A 26,353-nucleotide genomic window follows, 5' to 3' on the forward strand; every position below is an offset into this window, starting at 1 on the left:
AGGGGGGGGGGGGGGGGGGGAGGGGAGGGGGGAAATCATTTCAAAGTGATATTGTAGTGTCTGTGTCTGTGTTGGTGCTCTGGGATACTCGTGTTGAGGTGCCTCTTGCAGCAGAGGTGCTGTAGCTGGTGTAATGTTAATTGTACGTACCACATACATCCTGAAAACATGAATAAAGGAATTGGAGGGTTTTGTATGTGAGCAGTTCGTGTGCCTTTGTACCAGTGAAACTCTTCGAGCTGTAGACTGGAAGACGAAGCTTTGGAAGAAGCCTGAGGGAGAAGAAAGTGCATGTCGGGAACCAGCCAGCCCCCTGTGATGTGGAGGGTGAGTAATGCACTTCCCAGTTCACTGCCTAAAGATGAAATATGGATTGTCCTCCATGCACTTGTGCATTTAACCTTAATATTTTAGAAAAATTGCTAAATCAGTTCATTTTTAGTCTCCTCAGCAGGAAACTGAATTCAGTGTCATGAACTAACTCTGTTAAGAGTATATTCTTTTGCTCATCCAGTTACATGCTGTTATCTTGCCTTTATTCAGAACTGAGTTCTTTCAGAACTTAGATTGAAAATATAGTATTTATTCTTATTTCCTGGTTTTTATAATTAGAGAAGTAAGTAGAATGTCCATATTCACACTCTTTTGGTTTTTAATAACACAGGCAAACCAAGTTTATTTCAGCTTTGGATGGTAGTCTTTCACATTAGCTTGATTTTGCTTGTTCAGATGAAACCACTTCCATTGTAAGATGCAATTCTAATAGAATGATAGTGTAACTTCAATAATAGGACAGTTACAGTGGTTGTGTGTGTATGTAGAAATTAAAAGCAGAGGTAAGAAAAGGTGGAAAGTAAACTGCTGTAGTCACCTTACATTTCTTGTGCTTCAGGAACAGAACAGCATGCACAACTGGTCAAGTATTTGTTTGATGTTGTCAGGGTAATAAAACACAGTGCCAACATTCCCAGGTTCCTAAGGACTCTCCAGGAAGGTCTCTGGTGATTATGAAGTGGACTTTTTTCCACTTTGGGAACTGTTTCATATCTTGGCAGAGAGGTTTTATGTGTAACCCACGGCATTACCAGAAGAGAGTGAGGTATGTGGGGGGGAAGAAGGGAGGGAAGGATTCTTCTTTTAAACACTGAAAAAGTTAAGAACTCACTCTTTATCTGTTCTTGCGGGTATTCTCACCTGATTCTTTGTAATGTTAGTTTTCATAAGTTGGTATTCAAGGCTGCCATCTAGACTTAAAATGATGATGCTGTTCCATAGCCTTAGAATGGCAGTGATTACAGTGCTGCTCTTGTGCTGTGCCAAACTGTACAAGGTGTCCCAGCCCATGGCAGGGAGTGGAACGAAACAAGCTGGAAGGTCCTTTCCTGCCCAAACCATTCTGTGATCCTCTTCAACAGCAGACAGTAAGATCCACTGACATTCAACCACATTTCTCTAGCTGGTATTTTTATGCCTCTTATTTATCGCTTAAGCTTCTATGAGAAACGGCATAAATTCCATTCTGCAGTCTTGAAACGGTTCAGGCAGTTTGTCTCTTGGGGTTGAATGTGCAGTGTGGGTGCTCTGGGCTATGCAAAGTTTGCTCTTCATTCTGCCCAGGTGAATTAGGAGTAAGCGCTGTGGTTTTCTCTCTCCCATCCCTTATGTCTGCCAAGCGCACCGCGTACAGCCACAACACCCCTGAGCGACTCCCATCCGCCCGCTGCCAGACAATTCTCTCAGGGTGGAATGCGGAGCCTCTATTTCTGCAAGATGTCCTAAAACCCTTGACGAAGTAACTACTTCTCCGCTATGGTGCTGTGAAGAAGGGTGGAGGGAAGGATTTGGGTGCCCCGTTGGCGATACTAAAAAAGTAACTTTTGCCTTGGTGCCGTTGTGCTATCTATGGCTCCGCCGTGAATATGTTACGCTGTAGCTAAAGCCGTGACGGCGGCCGGAGCTGTTCCCCTCACACCGGGCTGGACCAACGCTCCGGGCAGCGAGGAGGGCGGAAAGACTCCCCCGACTCGAGCCGCGCAATGGGCGCTCCCCGCCTGGCGCTCCGCCCCAATGTCGTCATCGCCCCGCTGGCCAATGGCAGCGCGGCGCTGCCGCCGAGTGACGTCCCCGGAAGTGTTCGCGCACGTGCGGCGCTCACGTGACGGGGAGGTCGCGGAAGCGTCCGTCTCTATGGTTTCCTTGCGGGGCAGAGCGCCCGCCCTGGAGCCTCGGTTGTGTTGGCGCCGCCGGGAGGCTGGCGGACTATGAGTGTCCGTCCCTCATTACCTCACGGCCGGGAGGAGGAGGAGGAGGAGGAGGCTGCCGGGATAGCGGCGGACCTGCCCGCGGCCTCGCTCCGGTCCTCCGGCCGCCCCGGGAAGCCCCGGCCGCGGCGGGCCCTGCCCGCTCCCCCGCCCGCCGGGCCCGCTTCTCCGGGGAGCCTCGCCCAGGCCCATGGCCCCATGAGGCGGCAGAAGGCTGCGGGGCAGCAGCGGCGGCGGCGGGGCTGAGGCGGAGGAGAAGCCGGGACGGGTGCAGGAGGTGGGTGACCCCGCCGGGGCTGTGCGGGAGGCGCGGGTGGAGGGCCCCGGTCCGCCCGCCCGCCCCGGGCCGGGGAGGCCGCGGGGGGGTCCCGCTCGGCGGCGCCCCCTGGCGGCCCCGGGGCTGTCGGGGGTCGGGCCGGGGGCACGGGGGGTCCCCGGGGTGTCCCCGGGCCGGGCCCGGCGGGGCGGCGGGACCCCCCCGAACACCCCGCAAAGTTTGTGCGCGGAGCCCGGGGCCCGTCCCGCCGCCGCCGCCGTGCCCCGGTGTGCCCGCCGCCCGCCCGCCTGCCCGCCGGGCGCTCTCGGGGAGCGGGGCCGGAGCCGAGCGGCCGCCTTTGTTAGGCCCCTGCTGCAGAGGAGGGGAGAGGAGAGGGAAGCTCCCCCTGCCCCTGCCACGTCTCCGGTCTTTAATCAAGTGTTGTGCTTCCAGATAAATAAATAATGATTTATCCTCCCCAATGCGGCTGAGCCGTCAGTGGGAGCTGGGAAAGGCTCATAAGGCTCAGCACCCTCAGAACCAGAGCAGGTTACTTTTATTAGGCACTGAAGAATTTTCATGGTTGCTTTGTCAAAGTTACGCTTTTCTTTTGGCTGGTTTGATTTCTTTTTAATTTTATTGTTATCGCAAAAGTGGAGATCAAAGAAAAAATTATAATTTTCCTTAGGTCTTGTAAATTGTTCCTTATGATCTTTCTGAAACCTTGAGGTGAGGATTGCTAAGCTGAGCAAGCACTGCGGGCGTGCGAGGTGCACCTCTCAACACCCCTTACACCCGTTCTGGTTCGCTTCAGAGTCCTGTGGCTCCTGCTGTGGCCGATGAAACTTCACGAATAAAGTTTACTGGCTTTGCACGTGCAGAGGAGGGAGGGAGTTGTCACAACCTGAATTTCAGTGCGTGTCATGCCTCACCCCCCAGGACTGTGTTTGTGCTCTCGGCTCGGGAGGGTTGGAGGGCTGCTCTGGGAGCTGAGTGTGATTTCAGTCCCCCGTGGTGTTCTCTGTGACTCCCGTGCCCGTGCTTTGAGCCCCGTTTGACAGGCTGCTTTTCTCTCCCCTGGTGTGTTCCCATCTCATGGTGATGTTGGTCTTTAAGTTCCTGCCACTGACCTGTAATCCTTGCTTATCATGTTTGTTCATCTCTGTCTGCACAGCCTGCCCTCCCCGTGTTTGTTCCGCCCCTTCTTGTGGTGCGTGAGCTAATATTGCCAGCAGTCTTTGCAGGCAAAACACTGTTCTGGGTTGTTGGGGTTTTTATACCATGCCTGTTTCCTGCTATTATCACTTTCCTCTGTTCAGACCCTGCTGGCTTCAGCTCTTCCTGTCATGCACATCTTGTCTGTACCCCCTGCATGTTTATTTGGGAGCTGCGTTTGTTCACCCAGTCCGCAGAAAGTAAATGCAGATTCCAGTTCGTGGTCTGGAAAATAGTCTGTCGTTTAGAAAATGGTGGTTTCAGTGCTTTTAGCTCCTCTTTGATCTTGCCAGTGCTAAATCAAGGGCAACACCCCTGGGAGTCCAACCAAAGGTGTCATTTTGGGCTGCTGTCGGGGACGGGAATTGCACTTTTTTGCCACTGGTGCAGGCATTGGCTGAGGAGGAATGGGTGAGCAGGAAAAGTAGTGGATAGGGTGTATCTGTAGTCCCAAGTATTTTTTTTTCCTGTTTTTCCACAGTTTCGTTCTTTTTATGGGAAGTCTGGTTGTGGTTTTTTGTGTTGAGCCACCTATTAAAGTGTTCGATACCTTGGAACGTGTGATTGCACGCATGTTGTGTCCATACACTTTCAATTTCTGTGTGAGAACACCCATTCTGCTGAGCTGGCTTTGATGCTGTGTTTGCTCACGTGCTGCGGAGGGTTTTCTTCCTCTGTTTGTAGCAGAAACAAGGAAGCAGCTGTTGGTTTTTCACCTGTAACTGTTTGTGTAATACTTCTCCCCCCTCCCCACCCCTCCATGCCAGGGTTCTGCAGTGCTCCAGGCAGCGAGTTTTGAAGCAGGATGGGAAAAAGACGCTGTGTTCCTCCACTTGAGCCCAAGCTGGCAGCTGGCTGTTGTGGGGTGAAGAAGCCCAAATTGTCTGGGAGTGGAACGCACAGTCATGGGAATCAGACCACAACTGTACCGAGCTCCAGTTCAGGTCCTCTTCAGAACCACCAGCACACAGATGGGAATAATGGAAGGGAGAACGTATCTGACTTGACTTTGGGCCCAGGAAATTCCCCGATTACTCGAATGAATCCCACTTCAGGAGCTCTGAGCCCACTTTCTCGGCCCAATGGAACTGCCAACAGCACCAAGAACCTGGTGGTGACAGCAGAGATGTGCTGCTACTGCTTTGATGTACTCTACTGTCATCTCTACGGGTTCCCTCAGCCACGGCTTCCTCGATTCACCAATGACCCCTAGTGAGTACACCCTCATGTGGGAGCAAAGCTGGAAACTGCTTCCAGAGCTGGGATTTGCTTGGGGAAGGGTGAAGGGTTTCCTTCGAGGAGTGGGAAGAGTGGTGTGCAGGGAGGAAGGGGGGCATTCTGCTCCTTACTTTGTCTGCTGGAAGCAAAAGGATGCACTGTAAGTGCACAAAAGATGAAAGTGTTGTTTGTTGGTGGAGGTAAGTGAGTTTTAAAGAGTGTCCTTCCAGAGAGAAAATGCTTGGCTCTACAGAAGGAGAGCTAGGCCAAGTGTGAAGAGGTGTGGTGCTTCTTCAGCTCACAGCCTGGTGTGTTCCACGAGGCACTGTGTTCTCTGTGGAGGAGTGCAAACCCACTTCATGGTAATGTTCTGGTAAAGTTTGTCCCCTTCTTTGTAAGTAGATGCCTCTGCAAAAAATTAACTGAGCAGTGCCACCTACAAAAATGTACTAAAAAACCAGTTCAGTAACGTCATTAATTTGAAGAAGCTCTGGCTTCTAATGTGAGACACTGAATTGGAGAAGGGAAGAGACTTCCTTCTGCAAAGCAGATGGAAAGGAAATATAAAGTAAGAAGCTGAAGTTGGGACAAGTTTCCAGTTCATCCTGAAACAAATACTGGTCTGGGAGGGATTGGACAAGGACACTCAAAGAAGTTTTCAGCTGTCCAAGTGAATGGGTTTAGCAGGGAGGGGAATCGAAAAATTACCAATCATAAAAGATGTGTCAGGGAGATGGCACTAGCTGGGCAGTATGGGGAGAAATAGAATCATTTAGCTTGGGAAAACCTTTGAGTCCAACCATGACGCCAGCTCTGCCAAGAGAGATAACTTCCAAGGGCGATACCAAGGTTAGGAGGAAAGGAGATGTGTGCAGAAGGATTTCTGAAGCTGTTTCGCTTTGGTGAGTTTTAGCTAATGTTTATCTGAAGGTTGACTGCATCGGTGTGGAAATGGTAATGTTAAAATGTTTGTTGAAAGAATTGTATGGGAAAGATCAAAGACAGATGGACCTTCTGACACTCCTCCGGAGCCTCCTCCAGAACAACAGAAGAAATAAAAAGTTGCTGACATCCTTAATTTCAGCTAATGAATTTTAAATTGATGTAAGGAACAATGGCTTAAACAGGTCAAGGACTTTCTTTGTGTGTATTCAGTGTCTGCCCACCTTTCTGCTGTCAGGGTGTATGTAGGTTGTGCTTCCATGCAGTTATTATTCCAGCTGGATTATGGATACATGTTCTGAATGCTGCAGAGTAAGCTGTTTAATACTGTAAATACAAGTGAATAGAGAAATGCTCTGCTCTAGGATATCAAACAGTTCCAGGGACTCCCCAGGCTGAAACATTTCTGGTATTCATACCTGTGCCAAGTGGGCTCCCTTTAGGACATTTGATGTCAGTCTGCTTATTGTTTTGTCACTTGGAATGCAAAGGGTTATTTGCTGTTGTTCTGTTAAGCTGGTAAAGAGAGATGGTTTTACAGAGCTGCATTCTTTTGGTGTCAGAGGAGATTTCTGACTGGATTTTGTTGCTTTTTCTGTTGGCTAGTTTCAAAAAGGATGTCCTTTGGGGAATAGCAGCTGGTTAAATTTTATGCCCAGATTTGAAAAGTTAAAAATTCTTCACTGGTTATTTCTGTGCTCATAATTACAAGTCTTTTAGATCAGCACACCAACAAAGCATAACCAGCCCTTCCCTTCTCTTCCCCTGTCAGCAAATGCTTACCTGGGTTTCCTCGTGTTCCAGCATTTATGCAGTTACTCCAAGGAAATAGTTGGATGTACCCCAGGGAAAAACATGGGGTTTGCTCTCTTGGAGAGCAGTACACAAGGAAGAACTGCCCCACTTGAGACAGTCTTGTAATGAACTTCAAGCCAAATGTTATCAAATAGAAGAGTAAGCAAAGTGAAAATGCAGAAATAATTTGCATTGTGGCCTTTTGTGACATAGTTAATGTCATTCTGAGAGGTCTTTGGACAAAATAAAGGTTTATACCTGGTCTCTCTCTGGAAAGACAGAGAAGAGACCATTGATTGAATAGAAAGAGGCACAACCTGTTCTTAAACTGGTTTTTAAACTGGTGCTGGACTTTAAAGTATAGATAAAAGCAGGAGTAAAGGTCAGGATTTGGCATAAACAGTGTAATAACGTGCAAGTTACAGGGTTGTGGATTGAGAACCACCATGAATTTCAGTCACCAGCCTGAGGGGATGTGCACATGGACAACACTCGTGGTGGGAATTATGGAGCTGGTGGATAGCTGTGAAGTAAAGTTCCCTTATTCCAGCGTTAACAGTGATGGTCACAGATCAAAGGAGAGACACTGGCATTGCAAGACTTATAATTATGTCTGAATTAACTTGGCAAAGGAAGGAAATACCCCCTTTACTATTCAGGTTACTGCAGGTAATTACAATTTGGAAGCTATGCAAGTGGTTAATTGGTTATTTTTTCCACTTTTGTACTTCAGTCTGATTTTTTTAATGGTAGGTATTACAGACTGGTGCTAAAACTATACCATGGAAATTTCTAGTTGCCATGCAAGGCAAATAATAAGATCTTGCATCATAAGATCTCTTCTGTAACAGGTTTTTCCCCAGTACAAGCTAAACTCTGATTCGAACAAACTGTGTTTTTCTGCTTTAAAATTCCCTTTGTAGTTACAATTGATGAAGCTAATTTTTAGTTGCTGAAATTCCCCTTTCAGCCTAAAAACCCTCATCAAACACATATAAAGTGGGATGTTGTGGCTGAGGAAGAAACAGTTGACATGATCCGCTGAGGATATGGCTGCAAAGTACCAGTAAATGCTCTTGGGTGAACATGGACAAAAGATTGTTGTGACTTTTCTCAGTACATCTGGGAAATAACACTTTTCAAGGAGGGGCTCTGGAACAATGGGCTTATTGTCAGCTGCACCTGCAATTTGCTGAGTGCATTTATTCTTCAGAGACAGAAACATCATCTTCTCTGCAGTGAAAATAGTGAAATTTTATCTGTGTGTACAGAATCATATCTCTTTTTATGCCTCAGTTGTTCTGACCACGATGAAAAATGGTTTTAAATGTGCTTTAAGGTATTTTAAAATATACAGCCTTCTGAATGCAATTATCCTCTCCCCTCTGATAATATCTCTTCTATTATAGATGCATAAAGCTGTGTTGCAGCTCAGTGGAAAGATGGGTTATGGGAATTTTTTTCCCTTTGGAAGGGGAAAGAGGTAAATTGAAAATGTGAACCTGCAATTTGAATTGAAGGGGAATTTACTTAGATTTGTATTCTGTGAGTGATGATTTTTATGTTCTCCCTTGCCTTTTTTCTTTGGGGTGAGTGTCACATAGACTGAGCATTACTTTCAAAATTTATATTAGATTAAGGTAAATTTCCACTGAACTTGTGACAATAGTGTTTCTCAGAGATCTCCTATGCAAGTTTAATATCTTTTTTTTTCTCAAATTTTCTGATGTATTTTCTTACACTCTTTTTCTGTTTGCTCTTTCTATCTATATGATAGATGAAAATGTAGAGAAATTATATCCTGCAAGTGCCTTGAAGTGTTACTGGAAAACTAGAACAGTAAATCCCCTGTCTTGGTCAAGCCAACCAGAAGGTTGTTGTTGGGTGTGGAAGGATGTTTCCACTTCCTCTGTGGGCAAAGTCCTTCACAATTATCACCCAAGAGCTAATTGCTCTTTTAGGCAGTACTTTTGCCGTTGGTCACAGCTGGTAACTAGATCCTGAGTGATGGATTTATGCTGTGATGGATTTAATTCCATTGTTGCTCCGAGGCACGTCACTGGGCACTGATTTATTACTACACTTTAAATTATGTTCTCACTGCTTACACATAAGAAGTTCTGTTGCTGTGTTTGAGAAATCATCCCCTCTCCATGCTGGTTTTGTTGTCTGAACAGAACATCTCAGGATTTTTGTAAGGTTTGCTGCAGAGGTATGTTGCTTACAAAGGCTTCAAGAGTTCAAGGAAAGTGAGTGTCTGAGCTATGTTGTCAAATCAGTCTTGATGGTTCAAAACTCCTGTCAATGTTTTTTTAATCTCAGAAAATTCTATTCTATCATATTACTTAAAGTTCAATAGAATTTCATAGACTGATGTCTTGTTCAGAGTACAGAGTACTGAATACAAGTCACAGAATCACTCATCCTGCTTTTATAATTAGGTCAGCATTATCAGTTGCCTTAGAGAATTTTGCAGATGTTTGGACATTCTTGTAGAGCTGCCACCACCACTGTCCTTTTTGTGTTTCTCTCTACAGCTCTTTGCAATTTCACTCACTTCTGTAGAAGTTAATTTTTTTGTCTTTAATGTTCACAGTCATCTTTGCCTGTTTATCTCTTCAAAGAGCTCTATTATTCTGACTTGTTATTCTTTAAGGCCAAATCATAAGTTGTAGTTTAACAGCTTGAAATGAGCCTGCTGAATTTGAGAATCTCCTGTTATGCCTGAAAAATCGTGATGGTAGACAGGAAAGTGGAAATCCAGGTGATGTTTGAGTAGGAACAATGGTGTTTTACATATGTGATCAACAGGAGAAAATACGTATAAATACAAATCAAATGTCAGGTAAGCAAACAATGTGGACATAACCTGCTTGAGCCTCAGGGATGGACCTAGAAGTCAGATCCTCATGGAAATAACAGGGAGAAAAAATAATCTGGATTTCTTTTTATTCCTTAAAAAAAAAAAAAAAAAAAGGAAAAAAAAAAGAAAAGCTTTTATTGCAAATCTGATTTATAGAAGTGGTAGTATAAAGAACTAACTTGCATCATCTCAATTAATTTCTATATGACTTATGCTGGAAACTAGTGGATGCTACAAAGTGTGGCCAATATTGAGAGAGAATCAGTGGGATCAAATAACCATTTCACTCACTAGAAGACAGCACAGAGTCTGGCCAGGAAGGTGTCTGTGGAGGACTTCCAGAGAACTGCTGGAGAGGAGGGAGTGTGCTGAAAAGGTGGAGGGAAGTGTTGGGGTTTGCATGTGGGCGGTGTGCGCATGAAGTTTTGTTCTTGCTAGATAGCAGGTGAGCAAACCTGCCTGCTGGGGTTTACTGGAGGGAGAGAAAGCAAAGGGGCTCTTTCATACCTTGGTTGTCTCCCCTTAGCAACCAAGTATCTGTAGAGGCTGGAGGGTTTCTTTTATTTTTTTGCCTTTTCAGTCCACTCTTTGTGACGTGGAAGACGGGGCGAGACAAGCGGCTTCGTGGCTGCATCGGGACCTTCTCAGCCATGAATCTTCACTCAGGACTCAGGGAATATACATTAACCAGGTAACTGCCAAAAACAAATAAATATGGAATTAGTTTGTTCACTGAAGATCTGTCTGTGAGGATTCAATGTTAGGATGTTGGATCAACATAGTTCAATGTAATATGATTCATACTGAAATAAACCTGAGTGTGTGATAGTTACAGTGAGGTGGTGTATCAGGATGTAGTGGAACATCTTTGCAAAGTGTGAGTTGCAGTTGACATTTTAAGGCTACTGTCAAATCTGTCTTGCATACTAACAGTGTTGACATCTGTAGCAGTAATTTCTCTCTGCCTGCAGTATAGGCATTGGACAGCATCAGGAAGCTTGCCACTGGTATTCCAGTTCATTAGATCAGGGAGAGATGCAAATCACTTTCTCTGCAGTAGCAGAGAAACATATTTCATGCAGGCATAATCAAAAGGGGAATAATTGAGCATCTGACACTTTATTTTGGTGCTTGTATTGGGTGATATGTCTTCTCTTCCCTTTAGTGCACTTAAGGACAGCCGATTTCCCCCCCTGACCCGCGAGGAGCTGCCCAAACTCTTCTGCTCTGTCTCCCTCCTCACTAACTTTGAGGATGCCAGTGACTACCTGGACTGGGAGGTGAGAACAGGTGCATTTGGAACTCTGCATCACTCTCTCGTTCCATTCGGGTTCGGGTTAGTACATGGTGATGTATCTCCTTCATTACAGGGGTGTGTGGGGATAGAAGAGACTGGGAATAGAAGAGATGGGGCTGGAAAACTAGAAGGAAGGAAGGAAGGAAGAGGATGGCCTAGCAGTATGCTTTTGGTTGGGGGGATCTGAATGGGAATAAAAGAAACATGAAAGTGGTTCATGAACTTGGCTCAATAGGAAATGAGTGTAAATACACGTGGATAGATATTTGATGGTGTAGATAGAAACTGGAAACGAAAAGTAGTTAAAACCAAAGGTACAAATGGTTTATAGGACCTTGTACATGGAAGTGTATTCTGTTCAAGAGGAATATATATATGGACTTTATAGTTGAGTAATTTTAGGCATCGTTCTTGTGTGCAGAGATTTTGTCTCTCTTATGTGACACAAGAGATGGAAAACTGACAAGACTTAGCACAGGAGGAGGGGCAGGGACACTGGTGAGGCTTGTCTGGGAAGGGTGGCTAAGAGAGCTCCTTGTGAGACCTGCCAGGCAAGAGCAGAGAGTGGGGAAGAGAATAACCTTACCCAGGCAAAAGCCAAACTGTCCAGAGAGAGAGATGCACAGCCTTGTGGGAATGACAACTCAGTCATGGGCTCAGTGCTAGCAAACACCTCTTATCTGGCTGTTCATTTCCATCTATAGGTTGGAATCCATGGGATCAGAATAGAGTTCATCAATGAGAAAGGTGTCAAACGCACAGCCACGTATTTACCTGAGGTTGCTAAGGAACAAGGTGGGTTTGAGATGGCAGCCAAACATGTCAGTGCACCGTGCCACAGAGTTGGGTAACTTCAATCTATCGACTTGGGGCTTGGAATACAATGCTGTCTGTCCTCATAGTGGTGCCATGGAACCACCAGGCTTAATCTTGACAACTGACACCTGATACAGTTGCTGCTGGGTTTTCATCTGGCCTGTCTCTCATTCCATATCTTTGCACAGCTGTATTTTAGTGCCAGAATGTTTTAGGGCTGAAGAAGTAGAGGATCTCAAAGTATGGATCTTCCAGCCTCATTCAGCATTGCATCTTTCCTCTTGTATGTTTCTCCCACCAACTAGGATAACTGCACGCTGCACAGCACCAACAGGAGAGTCACTTTCCTCCTCATTCTTGCTAAAGTAGCATCCTCCAGAGGAGGGCTAGAAACACAGCCCCTCTGGAGCACACTTCCCACTCAAATAGAGTAGTGGTCACCACGGTAACTGCTCAAAATATTGCCTCCTCCTTTCCTCCACCTAGCAGAGTGGAGTGGTCGCATCCTCCTGGCTCTGGGGCAAAAGACTAAGGTAGGAATTTTAACTCTGATCTCTCACATAGCAGTGCACTGTGCTATCACTAGAGCGTCAATCCCAATTTGTCTATCTAAAGAGCAAAGTATTATCTTATTTTCAAGGGAACTAAGTGGCACATGATGAAAAAATTCGGGGTCCCTGCAACAGTAGCAAGGCACAGACCTTTATAAGAAGACATGGAATGGAATATGGAATATTGCTCTTTCATAGACCAGCTCCAGTATGAGTTTAAAGGGGTAGGCATGTGCAGATAGTGTGCATGCACCAGGCCATGTACGTCCCGTTCAACACTTAAGATTTCTAAAGCTCAGAGTTTCCTGTTTAGTTGTTTGTTTTTCCAGAGCCCTTTTAATGCATCTCTTGTGTTTATGAAACATTTTTTTGTATTGAAAATTTTGCCTTGCTTCTATTTTTCAATAGACTGGGATCAGATCCAGACCATAGACTCCTTACTCAGGAAAGGTGGCTTTAAGGCTCCCATTACCAATGATTTTAGGAAAACAATTAAACTTACCAGGTAAGTAGATGTATTTGTTGTCTTTTAGTTTTACTTTATAGTGTTTTCTGGGTGATTTAAAATATTTGTGCTTGATGTAAGTATGCCTCTTCCAGAGGAGATGTAGTGTGAAAGACCAAATCACAAATGCCATGTGTTAGGCATATAATGCACATGGAATTAAGCACAATAACTTTGGTCCATGCAGGGTTGAAGTTAGCATTTTTCTGAGAGAAGTGTCACTGGTTTTAGTGAAAGATCAGAAGCAGAACCTTTGAGAGTTTAAAAAGTTGATTTTTTTTCGGTATCTTTTCAATGAACTTCCTTTTCTCAGTGTGCTCATCTGTGAATGGTGCAGCTATTTGTAGGTGACAGCTGTCTTGAAACCAAACCACACTCAGATCTGGCTGGTTTTCAGAATTTGCTTGCTTTTGTATACCCCCAGCTGTCCTATTGGTTTATGTTGGTAAAAATTAGGACTTTCTGGTTTTGTACAGAAACACTAATTTATCAGGTCATTCCTTACCTCTAGAGAAATTAGGTGAGTGTGCAGGGTTTTCCTTAACAGGAGCTGACAGGATGAAGGTTTTCATTAAAATCTCATGTAGTGTGGTCTTAGTGCAACTCACCAGCACTTTGTAGCTGGTTGTTGTTTAGCATGCTTTAGAAGAACTTGGAAAACTCCAGTCTCTCCAAAGGAAGTTCACATTTTGTGAAACCTGATTGTACAACATGGACTAAGTAATTTATGTGCTATAATAAACCTCTCTTTATCCACCGCTCCATTTCTTTCACTACCTTTTCACATGTGGAGATAACCACAAAAGCAAACAATAGTGAAATATTGATTATTTAATCACTAAAATTGAATCTTCTTCCAGCAGACTTTTCATGCTGTTTTCATCCATTGCACATGGATAAAAGAGAATACAAATCAGTCATTTATTTTCTGTGTGCTACTTCAGGCATGCCTTTAATTATGATCACCTTGATTAGGACTCATCTTCTGGGACACTGGAGCTAATTGAAGCTCACAGAGGTTGTTGATACCAATGGGTTCCTCTCGGTCATCCTTGGCTGTGAGCTAAAGGGGAGCGTGGGGTGAATGTTTCATGTGGAATCCCTCCCTTCCGCGTGGTGTGACTTTTTTTTCTGCGTGTCCCCGCAGGTACCGCAGTGAGAAGGTGACAATCAGTTATGCAGAGTACATGGCCTCCCGCCAGCACTGTTTCCAGAATGGCACCCTTCATGCCCCCCCCCTGTACAATCATTACTCCTGACACACGGCTGCATGACCAGTCCCACTCCCCAGTCGCTGCCAACGGCTATGACATCATCGGGGCAGACGCCTCCTCGTCCTGGTCCAGTTACTTCTATTACTGCACCATTTTATGATGCTAGCTTCCGTTGCCAAGTCTGCCTTCCCACTGACCTGGGGGGAGGACCAGAGCGTGACAGGACTTCAGGGGCCCAAGCCTTATCTCAGCCTTCCCTCCCAGCGGGGTTTCAGTTGGATTGGGGCTCCATTCCTACGAACTGTCGTGAGGTGCAGAAGACCTTTAGGAGTGAAAGTGCTGCTTCGGACTGATCTGTTCCTGGGTGTTACTGACACTCTGGAAACTGGAGTTGTTTGTTATGGAAGCCCCCCAGATCAAGTAGGAGCATTCCCCTGGCAGCCTGGGCAACGGAGTCCAACAAAACATTTTTTAGGTTCTTTTTAATTTTTTTTTAACCTCTGGTGTCTGTTGTGTACTGAGAGCTGATTGCAGTCCCCACGCATCACAGGCGGACATCATGATATTGGGGAGGGTTGAACACCTGGATAGCACCCCATCCTTATGGACAGAAAACGTGAAAAATTAATCCATTATTTAAATAAACCCTTGAAGGCTTTAAGGCTCAGATCCTTGGTAGGTTGGATTCTTGGTGATGAAGCCTGCTATGAAACACAAAGCTGTCTTGCCTGTAAGGGAGCGACATGGCACATTCTGTGTATACAGAGAAAAAGATCCTCGAGTGTCCTTGGACAGTCTGTTCTGACCAAATTTTGTTTCTAAATATTTGTAAGAGATAGCATTAGGGCTGGGGAGGGGTTTGCAGAGCATTGACTGTAGTCATACAAGTGAGACCAGTGACTGAAACTTGTTTTAATTTAAGCTAACAGACCTGGGGACCTTCCTTTTGATAGAACAGCCACATTTGCCGGTATGACTGCTGATCTTAGGGGCTGTGAGTGTTCCAGTTCATTCCAGGCCTATGGAATGGTGCTGTTCAGTTTTGCTGGTAAGATTTGTCTTACTCAGCTTAGTCATTGCCACATCCAGGCTCAGTGAGTGGGGAAATCTGTATTACCCAGACTGCATGAAACTCGTGTGCATTCTGTGTTTCTTCCACGGTTGATGGTCACGAAGAATACGCCTCTGAAGGGAAGTTATCAGTTGTTGTTCTGCAGCATCATTGATGGATGTCATAAACTCTAAATTATGACACTCTTTCAGTGAGATAACTGGACTTCAGAATACAATTTGGGGTGGGGTTGGTTGGTTGGTTGATTTTCCAAGCTTCTGGAGGGTCAGTAATGATTGGGGAAGAAAATACAAGTGCACAGCAGAGTCATGGCTGTTTGGTTGCACACAGCTTTAGAGCCTGCTTGTGTGTTGTAATGGGCTGGTGTTTGAAAGCTGAAATTGTGCCATGGTATGGCAGGGAATAGAGCTGGTAGGAAGCTGAGAACTGCAGGATGCTGCTCCTGGTCCTAAGGAAGCATGGCACAACTTGTGCCGTTTTGTTTCATGTTGGTGTAGGTTCTGCTGGAGGAGAGAGATGTGAGGGAGATTCCTCTGGATAACGGTGCAATATTGACCCAGCTTTCCTGTATTGGGTCATTCCTACAAATTGCCACTTTTCCCTTGTGATATTGTTGAAAAGCAATTGAAGATGAAAGGATTGTTTTGTGACTTCCTGCTGCTGAGAATAAATGAGTGTCGTTAGAAACCACTCCAGTTTGGTAATTGCTCCCCCAGGTGCCGTGTAGTGATGGGGGAGGGTGGGGTCAGCTCCAGGCATACCACTCACCTTTCAGCTGTCAAACAGTATGATACATAGGGCTACACTCATTACTGTTCAAGTGTTCTATGTTAGAATTTAATTTCCAAAAGGTTTAAAAAACGGCAAAAAAATGGTGCTAAAACTTCACCCCTGAGCACGCTCGGTGAGACTGGTCATGCAGGCATACAGTGCCAGGCTTTTCAACTATACTGTTTCTTTTTCAGGTGTTTGCCCTGTTCTGTGTCTTCAACAGTGTATAGTGTTTTCCTGATTTCAGTTTCTTTGACTAGGGGATGACTAAAGGGTGGGGTGGGGAGGGTTAGTTGTCATTTTTTTTAAAGAACAGAATTTTAGGATTGAGTAACTTGGTTGGTTTAAGCCTGAAGTGGGACAGATGGTTTTGGGACTGGGGAAGTCTTATCCTCTCCCACTTCTATTTCCCCACTCAGTCTGTTTAAAAAACAAACAAACAAAACATAAATGCCTCTAAACATGTACTGTGTTCTTGTCTTGTTGCAGTGAGAAGAGAAGCTGGCAGGTCAGAAACACTGGTCTGCTGCCTAAGGAACAGGCCCTCTCAGCTTTAGTCCCATAAGGGTCCAGCTGTAAAGTCAGTTGAAAACTGTGTCGGTAGCTAAGTCAGCTCAGAGGAATGTATGACAAGGACAGGTGGTCTCAGGAAATAATCCCGTTTCTAGATCATTACATGGCAGCTATGCATAAGGATGAAAGAGGTGAACTAGGCACAAGCTGTAGTTGGAATTGCCTGAAGATGGAGACAACCAAAATCAGTGGCCAATTGATCCGAGATTTTCTCCGTGGTTGCTTGGCTGGGACGGCTGGTTAGAGCTGCTCCTCAAAGCAACTGTTATATGGCTTGGTCTGGATGAACTCATCCTTAGAAGCAAGTGCCTTTTGGTCTAGAAGGGCTTATTCTCATGACAACCACAACTGATAAATAATCTCACTGCAACGATGAAATGTCTTTGTTTTACAGTAACTACAGGAGAATGTCTTTGATCACTGGAGTCTGTCAGTGTTGAAATGTTTCCACTGTGAGGTTCTTAATTATCTTTTTTCATGTTGTTCAACAGTCAGTCTCAACTGAAGCCATTTCAGTTTGAGAATGTTATATGGTCAAAGTATCACATATCTACAACTTATCAGAACAAAAAAAAAAAATCTGTAAGGAAATCTAAGAGTTCATTTTAACCTTTGCACAGAATAATTTGTTTTCATAGTACATTAACAAACCTCTGCAGTCTTCACTGACTATTAGTGCTGTTTTCTGTTTGTATTCAGAAACTACATGTTGTTTTGTTGGGGGTTTTTTTGGTTTATTTATTTCGTTAAAGCAGGAGACCTCTTTTGACCTACAGTGCAGAGACGTCAGACCAATTCTTTATATTACACTTGGTTGCCTCCTACCTATATAATAATTTCTGAGTGTAAATAATTGAACTCTATCCTCTAATGAAGTATTGTAGAGAATAAATCATAATGGATAAAGATTATTTGTACTGTCCTTTTTATATGAGTTCTGACAGCCTTTATGGGGGATAAGATGAAATTGTTCTCATCTAGAAAGACAAACAGTATATTAGAGGTATGAATAGCAAACCTGGAAATGACATCACATATTCAAAACCAGGGCGGTTGCCAGAGTGGGGTGACAGCTGTCTGGAAACACACCACTAATCAAACAGGCTCACTACAAAAAAGCAAGGAAAAATAGCAGGAAAATTAAAACCAAATATTAAATACCTTTTGTTAATAATGGCAGAGCAGTGGCTTTGTATCCTGACATAATGTTTGCTTGACAATAACTTTCTATCTGTTGTCATGGTGGTGAAATGTATAAAGTACATACACACAGACTACTGTAAATCTTTCTGAAACTCAAAATGGTTCTTTCGGGGTTTTGTCTTCTAAAATGAATCGAGAACAATTTGTCCATACTTTAGGGCTATAGCCTTCAGGGGATCTAAAAGCCTTATTTCAGAGGAATAAAACACTCAACTTTCTAGATTCTTACTGGTTTAATATTTGCTTTGAGACAGAATTAACTGAATTGTAGAATAGTTTTGAATTGGATCTCTGGCTTGTATGTTTTTTCCATACATTTTCAGATAACTGTTAACTTTTTATCTATGGGAGCTGTGTCGTTGGAGATGCTACATTTTCTGCTTGTGGCTGTTGAGAAGGGCAGCTCTGGGTGTAAATAAACAGTCATAAAACCCTAAAAAACCATCAACCAAACCAAGGGAGAGGGTAGTTTTGATTTAAATATGCTTGAGAAGCTCATTTATCCCAGTACAACTACAAAGCAAAAACCTGTTTTGAGGTGCTGGTATTAGGAAGGCTAGAAAGTCAGTCCCTTAGGCAATGTGAGGCTGATGCTGTGACTAATGTGATTTCCAGGTGAATTCCAGCTGAATTTCCTTGTGAATTCTGGAGTTAACCATATCCCCGCCACCCACTGCTCTCATGTGCCCAGGGGAGTTCCCAAGTGTATCCTTTGTATCCTCTCAGATTTGTTGGCAGCAATACAGTGGCTTCATTTGTGTATTTTAGTGTCATATGCTTTTCCTACTTGATTACTTTTGGTTTCCTGTTGAATCAGAGATGATATCTTTGCTGCCTTTCATCAGAGGTTCCTCCAGGCACGTTACATTCTGTGACCTCAGGAACCCTCAGCAGCTCCCAGGGAGGATGAGGCCAGGTAGAAGGGTGTGCATATGACTGCACACTGAAATAGGTCAATCCAGGCTAAATATAAACCAGGATAATTCTCCTGGAAACAGCTTCTTCTGTTGTTGCTTCTGTTTGAAACAAACAAAATGAATTAATTATTTAGCAGCAAACCAAATTACCAAATTACAGAAAGATGAGCAGAAACTTCTAGAGGATACTTCAAAGGAAGAATGCTGGCTTTTTTTTTTTTAACAGAAAAAAGAAATTTGTTTTATCTGCGATGGAGAAATGTCATTTTTTCCTTGCAGATAAAAATGAAAATCAGAACACTTATCTATACAACCCAATAAATTAATATGTACACTGATAGTACATGGAGCAGTAGGATAGGAAAGTTCCTGAGATGGTTTTCCCAAAGTCTGGGAAAAGATGACTTGTGAATTTGTTTGATAATCACTCCCAAAACACAGCAAGCACAGAAGGGTATTGTTGCCATGTTCTTTAAAACAAGTATATACTTCTACAAATTGAACAATATTCAGATTATTGAACCATATTTTTCTATGGTCAGGTAGACTGCTCTTATAATCAGATTAATTCTGGCATAAATTATGTATTATACAACCAGTTGATAATGTCTTATGTGTATTTAAAAACTTAACAGATCATGTAGTTTTGCATTCAGAGTCTTACTATGACTTTATTACTGGATATTAATATAACTTTACTTTGCTCAAACGTATTCATTCATCATGGTTTTGGATATATAATTTTAAATTGAGCAAAAATAAAGGTTAAATGGCATGAAGACCTAAACCTGAAGAGTTAGACTTTAAGTACACAGATGAAAATCACACATGTCTTGTGCAATGCTGGTTACTGTGGCACCTGGTGCTCGCAGTGGGGAGTTATCTCCACAAGGATCTACTCCTATCACACTGGCACACCACAGAAAAGACATAATTACTCTTCAAAAGCTTAAAGAACTCCTAGAAAAATCACATTTCTTCTGCTGATGAATTAGAAGGAAAGCATATTACAAACCAGGTTTATGCTACTACTAGGATATCTTTGTTGTTAGCTGTTCCTACATTTTTGTAAGGTCTGTGTAGGGACAATTAGTTGTTCCACGATCTGTGTTTAAACTGTGGCAACAGGAATTACCATGACAGGTCTGTCTAACAATCTGCTTCTCAATACCACATCTCCAGCAAGGATCAAAGCTTTTTGCCCTGGAATATGGAATACTAGAGACTTTGTTCATGATAAATTACGTTTGGCCAAGTAGTCTTTTTTTTCAATAGGTTTATTTTAGGATGTCACCAGTAAAGCTGCCTCAAAGTTCCTTTAGTCAGTGACTATTTTAATCAAGCTCACCTTACTTTTCTATGCATATTTTGTTGATAAATGCCAAAATAGTCACTATTAGTGAGGAAGAAGCCATGCATTTTAAAAATAACAAAAGGTCAGGTACTCTGCTACGTTTGGTTTATTGCAGCAGCTGAACAATATTTACTATGGGGTTTATAAGTATGTTTATTAAATTCTTCAAAAAAAAAAAAAAAGGTGGGGGGGAAGCAGCTTCCATTCAGGAACGTTTTTATTTTGCTCTTGAGACCTTAACCAAACACATCAGCGATAATAAACTTAATCTTTCATGATAACCTCTTTAACTGTACCTGTAAAATCTTGGGTTTGTATACTTAAGTAGAATGGATCCTTGGGGGAAAACAAAAAGGGAAATTAATAACTTAGACCTCTGTGAGCTACCTGCTGCTCTGGGAGTCTCAGTGTTCTGAGTTGACGAGTTATTTGAGAATCCATCAGGAATCCAAGTGATTTTAAATGCTTCTCTCCTCAATCTGGCATGGATTTCCTTGTTTTCTTGTAAGCCTAATTGAAATTGTTTAATTTGCCAGATGTTCCTCAAGATACTTGCATTCCATCTTCCTGAATGTCTTTCTGCTTATATTACTTAGCAAATTACTTTCCAGTTTCTCTGCTATGCTCGTTATCCAGATAACCAATATTAAAAATCTATTATTTGATCTCATATTCTTCAAATTTATTTTTAATTCATTCCTTTTCCCAGCATACAGGAAACCATTCACCTAGGCACAGATACAAGTTTATGAGGAGTGGTTTCCTCATAAATCCTTCAACAATCTATTTTTGTCTTTCTTTAAGGGCACTGGATGACATAGTAAGGGCTGAAAAGATGATTACTTTAAGAGTCTTAGGCTGGTTAGGCACTTACATGTGAGCTCTCTAGGGAAAATGCTCCGTAAGTTATTTTGCTGGCAGTGTTGGGAGAATTATCTTCATTTTCAGCCTGCCTATGACTTTTAGGGGTCTGTAGATTGCTTCTGGATAGCCTGAAAATTAACCTTCCTTATTAAATGTGTTATTTATGATGTCAATACTCCTTCCTTATGGTCTGAGGTCGATTAATCACAGTGAGATAGACAGAAATTCTGGCACAGTGTTCCTTAGGTTGGGGTTTGCTGTCCAGCTGGAGGATGTTCCTGTAGTGAAATGGAGCTGGTTGTAGCTGCCTGATCCACTGGAATGAATGAAGATGCAGCTGATGCGTCGGCGCCCTCAGGTGCTCCTGGGCAGTCTGGTGAGGGGCAGCAGCGCAGTTTTGAGATCTTTGGTTATTTCCTGAAGGACAGAGCAGCAGAAGAGTTTGCTCATGCAAAGGACGAGTGCTTTTTCCCTCAGTGCTCCCACACTCCTGCTCTCGGGCCCTTGTTCGTGCCTTGTAAGACTGCGGGCTCATGATCCCAAATCAGTGAGGTTGGAGAAGACCTCTGAGATCATCGAGTCCAACCTTCGAGTGAAAACCACCATGTCAACCAGACCATGGCCATCGGAGTGCCACCTCCGATCTTACCCTGAACACCTCCAGGGACGGTGACTGCACCACCTCCCTGGGCAGCCCACTCCAATGTCTAATCACCCTTTCTGTGAAGAAATTCATCGTGAGATTCAACCTAAGCCTCTCCTGGCGCATCTTAATATACCGCGTCCTCTCGTCGGGTGGCCTGTTGCCTGCGACAAGAGGCCGACCCCCACCTGGCTACACCCTCCTGTAAGGGACTTGCAGGGTCTGGGTCTATCACAGTTATTTGCCCTCTGTTCGTACGTACAACGTTCAGCATCCCGCTGCTTTCCCTCTCTAAAACGAGCTAATTACTAAGCAAGCTTAAACACGCTTCTGAGGGCTGTTTGGTTGAGAGAGCACTCAGCCTCCCTGCTCCCGCTGTTTCCCCTCAGTGCCCCGCAGCGGCACCGGGGCTCTTATCCTCAGCAGCGCCCGGGGTAGAACCGGCCCGCGCCCTTCAGAGAGAGGGAGAAGCAGCCGCTTCTTCGACCCTCACACGGGCAGAGCCCTCAGCCCTTACCCGGGCCAGAGCTCTCAACCGTCACACGGGCAGAGCCCTCACGGGGCAGAGCCGTTCCCGCCCCTCACGGGGGCAGAGCCCGCAGCCCTCACGGAGGCAGAGCCCGCAGCCCTCACGGGGCAGAGCCGTTCCCTCCCCTCACGGGGGCAGAGCCCTCACGGGGCAGAGCCGTTCCCTCCCCTCACGGAGGCAGAGCCCCCAGCCCTCACGGGGCAGAGCCGTTCCCGCCCCTCACGGGGGCAGAGCCCGCAGCCCTCACGGGGTAGAGCCGTTCCCGCCCCTCACGGGGGCAGAGCCCCCAGCCCTCACGGGGCAGAGCCGTTCCCTCCCCTCACGGGGGCAGAGCCCGCAGCCCTCACGGGGTAGAGCCGTTCCCACCCCCGCCCAGAGCGCGGCCCGGCCCCCGTGAGGGGGCGCCGCCCTTTCCGCCGCGGCTTTCCGGTGATGGCGGCGGGCGGCAGCGACCCGCGGACGGCCGATGTGGAGGAGGACGCCTCGCAGCTCGTCTTCCCCAAAGGTGCGAGCGGGGGCGGCGAAGGGCCGGGTGTCGGGTGGTGGTTTTGGGGAGGGCAGCGGCCGCCTGTGAGGGTACGAGCCTCGCCGAGCTCGGAGCGCTGCTGAACGCCCCCGCCCCTCCAGCAGCTACTAAGCCCCGAGTGTTAAAAATCAGAGTAATAAATTATATGTATATATTTAAGGATCTCATGATTGCTAGGATATAGCGGTTCTTAGGTGGGCCGCCACGTGTGCGTACGGTATTAAAAAAACAAACCAACTGTCAGATTATAGTTATATGTTATATATAGTTATATATATAATCTGTCAAGTTATAGCTTGCTATAAGCTTTTTCAGTGATTTTTTTCTCACAGGAGTTCTTCCCTGTGAGGGAGGTGAGGCCCTGGCACAGGGTGCCCACAGAAGCTGTGGCTGCCCCATCCCTGGAAGTGTCCAAGGCCAGGCTGGACAGGGCTTGGAGTACCCTGGGATAGTGGAAGGCGTCCCTGCCCATGGCAGGGATGGAACTGGATGAGTTTTAAGGTCCCTTCCAACCTAAGCTGTTCTGGAAATCTGTGAATACTGCTGCAGTTAGGAAACCAGCTGTCCAGATCCAGAGTTGGTAACTATGGACGTTTACTGTCTGCGGGTTTCTTTTGGGTTTTTTTTTTTCAGAAAATTAATTCAGTATAAATTCTCAGAGCCACCCTGAAAAAAAAGGCAGGGAAGGTGGGAAAGGGCACGTTGCTGCATTATTGAGTTATGAACAATAGGGAAGTTCTTAAAGACTATTTTTCCGATTTTTTTTAATGCTAAGATCTCATGTTTAGCCCGAACTGATTTACTGCTCAATGCAAAATAAGAGTTGCCAGCCCCTCTCTAGCAGTCCCTATATCTGCTTGTATAAAACAGTTCTGTCAGGCACTCTGGGATGCAGCTGCTGACCCTGTTGCTTTGAACAGCTCATACTGCTGATGCTGAGAGATATTCTTGTTATTGGAATACATATAGTGGTTATGGTAATGATGAATGAATTCAAAGTTGGCTAAAAGGGGGGAACGGGGGAATTTTTATGATAGGGTTAAATGGTTTTTTTCTCTGATAGTTTCAGTAGGTCTATTAACTTTTCAAGTAAACGAAGTCTTTTTTAAAACGTTCAACAGCATTCATATTTACCTCAAGAGCTCAGAGACTTCTGAAGACTGTGGCATCACTTCTGAATTTTGTGGAGTTTTAGAGTTCTAAGTTTTTTGTTTGTTTTTTTGTTTTCTGTATCAAGTCATGCATTACTTCTGCCAAAACTGGGTGAAGAAAACATACTGCACAAATATGAAAAAATCTGAATGTTAGGGCTGCAGGTGTAAAATATATGGTCAAAAAGACAAACGCCTTGGACTGTCACTCCAAGTGTCATTTTTATCAGCATTTTCAGTATGAAATGCTGCCCAGTCTTTGATGAAAGGGCTCGCACAGCTGCCATGAAAGACATTTTCACTTCATTACCCAGAGCTAAGTTACATACAACACTTGTGCAGTTCCCCTTCCCAAACACGTGGCACCTTTTCTCATGCTGGCGTTCCCTGGTGTGCCCGCAGAGTTCGAGACGGCAGAGACGCTGCTGAACTCCGAGGTGCACATGCTGCTGGAGCACCGCAAGCAGCAGAACGAGAGCGCCGAGGACGAGCAGGAGCTCTCCGAGGTCTTCATGAAAACCTTGAACTACACGGCGCGCTTCAGCCGCTTCAAAAACAGGGAGACCATCGCCAGCGTGCGCAGGTGACCGGGAAAGTCAGGCTGTGACAAACACCCTGTTAGAGAATTAGCACTCCTAATATCGGTCCTGCTTTACAAAACTACGTTTTAGTGGTGTTTCGTGGTTTGTTCTTTAATTCTGAGCCTTTTGTCTTCCTAACGAGGCGAGAAGTTCTTGATGGAGGGTTATGCTTTGTCTAGGTCAAGCCTTCTTGAACTGCTTTATTTTCAGTATTTCACTGACAGCTGATGGCATTAAATGGGAGGATTTTGTAGGCTTTGCAGAATAATTCAGGGGAAGTGGAGTTAGCAGATAGGATTTTATGTTTTCCTCTATGCATCCATATAATGAGTGTTTTCTCCTGAAAAAAATACTGCACTGCCAAAAGCAGTGTGCAAAAAGGTAAATATTTGCTTCAGTTTAAGCTCCTTTATATTTCTGTCTTGCAATTTCATCAGATTGTCTTTCCTTACAGTTTACTGCTGCAGAAGAAGCTCCATAAGTTTGAATTGGCATGTTTGGCTAACTTGTGTCCTGAGACAGCTGAGGAAGCAAAAGCTCTGATTCCTAGGTAAGCGCTTACATACTGTACAAGGACTGCTGTATTCTTCCCTGTGACCTAAAGCCGTCTGTGCCCTGGGACCCTCTCTTCAATCCAACTCCCTTGGTGGAACAACATTTGGTCTTAGTCTTTCTTTCCCTACCCAGTGATCTGACAGCAACAGACTTTGTACATGTCCCTAATGTGCTTCTGACAGCTTTTACTGGATCAAGTGGAAACCTCCTAAATTGGGCTTCTTAGCTGGCTGTGTTTGTGTTCCTTGGAGTTTTTTCCCATAGGAGCAAATGAAGTGTTTTGTGGATAATGTGGGGGGAACAGTAGCTCTTCATGTCTTGATTGGTTACTTCATGGCCTGAGATAGAGGAGGGAATGAAACATTCATCTGAATTACAGTTTCTTCCTAATTTGTCATTGTATAAAATAGAAGGCTTTGGGGTGACCTAATTCTGGGCTCCCAGTACCTGGAAAGAGCCTACAAGAAAGATGGAAAGAGACTTTTAGCAACAGCAGTGACAAGACAAAGGCATGGGTTCAAACTGAGAGTATATTTAGATTAGATACTAGGGAGAAATTCTTCCCTGTGAGGGTGATGGGGCCCTGGCACAGGTTTCCCAGAGAAGCTGTGGCTGCCCCATCCCTGGAAGTGTTCCAGGCCAGGCTGGATGGGGCTCTGAGCAACCTGGGATAGTGCAAGGTGTCCCTGCCCATGGCAGGGGATTGGAATGTGATGATCTTTAAGGTCCCTTCCAAAGCAAACCATTCCATGATTTTAAGATTTCATAGCAAGAATGGACTGGCTTATGAGCCTGCAGCTCCGTGGACTTCATTTAGAGGTCTGCTTACACCTGCATTGCCTGTTTTGAAAACACATTTTGAAGTTACTCAGCAGAAGGTTCTGGGAAGAATGGAGTTTTGTCATGCAAAGAAGCAACACTGCATAGGGATTAGAGCACTTGTGTACAGTGATGTCCCAGGTGTTCCTGGTGCTTACACAGGTGGGTGACAGGAGAGAGTTATGACTGAAATGAATCAAGGGGGAGAGACTCTTTGTGAAACCTTTCATGTCTCCTTCCTGCAGCCTGGAGGGCCGGTTTGAAGATGAAGAATTACAACAGATCCTCGATGACATTCAGACCAAACGCAGCTTCCAGTATTAAGGTTAACCCGCAGCCGCTTGATCTGAGCAGACAATCCTGAGGACTTGGGCTGTTTCTCAGCCCTCTGGATCACTCCAGCTCCCAGCTCAGCGAGGGTAGTTGTGGATGCAGGGTACTCCAGTGCTGTGTTGCCTGAGGTGCATTCCGGCTGGAGATCAGCATTGTCCTCTTGATTTGTTCCATGTGTATGTTGGCAAGGACCCCCTGTATTGTGGCAGCAAAGAACCTGAAAGGCCTTTTCCCAGTGGCTCAAGTATTTGTTTCTTCTCCAGTCCCTCTCCCTGGTTTGTATATTTTCAATGTTTTCAGTTTTTAGCAGAAATACAGATGTGATTTCGTGCTTTTTTAGGAACTTCTAAAGGATGCAGAAACTTGTCCTTGGTTCTCAGAAGGTGATGGGCAGCATGAGTTTCTGTGGTGTTTTTTGTTTGTTTTACTGTTTGATCAGGACAGTGGACTTTTACAGCGTCAATATTTTTCTATTATTGTTTAGTGTAAATTAAAAGATATTTTAAATTAAAGTTGTGTGTTTTATGAA

General features: G+C 44.7%; 2 protein-coding genes across 2 annotated transcripts; both read left to right on the forward strand.

Annotated features, from left to right (window-relative positions):
- The first annotated feature begins 2,305 nt into the window (after positions 1-2,305).
- Positions 2,306-14,602, forward strand: AMMECR1L (AMMECR1 like). The gene is made up of 7 exons (XM_066194010.1): positions 2,306-2,538; positions 4,500-4,944; positions 10,131-10,241; positions 10,716-10,830; positions 11,552-11,642; positions 12,623-12,719; positions 13,867-14,602. Exons 2-7 carry the CDS (start codon positions 4,538-4,540, stop codon positions 13,976-13,978), a joined length of 933 nt encoding a protein of 310 aa, XP_066050107.1. The 5' UTR covers positions 2,306-2,538; positions 4,500-4,537; the 3' UTR covers positions 13,979-14,602.
- Positions 14,603-22,261: 7,659 nt separating this feature from the next.
- On the forward strand, positions 22,262-26,353 carry POLR2D (RNA polymerase II subunit D). Its single transcript, XM_066193785.1, has 4 exons — positions 22,262-22,364; positions 23,939-24,119; positions 24,572-24,667; positions 25,737-26,353. The coding sequence occupies exons 1-4, from the start codon at positions 22,292-22,294 to the stop codon at positions 25,813-25,815; spliced, it is 429 nt and encodes a 142-aa protein (XP_066049882.1). The 5' UTR covers positions 22,262-22,291; the 3' UTR covers positions 25,816-26,353.

Source organism: Chamaea fasciata, unplaced genomic scaffold (genome assembly GCF_029207755.1).
Source record: "Chamaea fasciata isolate MVZ Bird 193981 ecotype frontalis unplaced genomic scaffold, bChaFas1.0.hap1 SCAF_11, whole genome shotgun sequence".
NCBI lineage: Eukaryota > Metazoa > Chordata > Aves > Passeriformes > Sylviidae > Chamaea > Chamaea fasciata.

Excerpts from the sequence above, each read along its gene's own strand:
- AMMECR1L (XM_066194010.1), top strand. The coding sequence starts at position 4,538 with ATGGGAAAAAGACGCTGTGTTCCTCCACTTGAGCCCAAGCTGGCAGCT. Across the intron at positions 10,831-11,551 it reads GTGACTACCTGGACTGGGAG|GTTGGAATCCATGGGATCAG; the intron begins GTGAGAACAGGT and ends TTCCATCTATAG. Across the intron at positions 12,720-13,866 it reads AAAACAATTAAACTTACCAG|GTACCGCAGTGAGAAGGTGA; the intron begins GTAAGTAGATGT and ends GTGTCCCCGCAG.
- POLR2D (XM_066193785.1), top strand. The coding sequence starts at position 22,292 with ATGGCGGCGGGCGGCAGCGACCCGCGGACGGCCGATGTGGAGGAGGAC. Across the intron at positions 22,365-23,938 it reads GCAGCTCGTCTTCCCCAAAG|AGTTCGAGACGGCAGAGACG; the intron begins GTGCGAGCGGGG and ends GTGTGCCCGCAG. Across the intron at positions 24,120-24,571 it reads ACCATCGCCAGCGTGCGCAG|TTTACTGCTGCAGAAGAAGC; the intron begins GTGACCGGGAAA and ends CTTTCCTTACAG.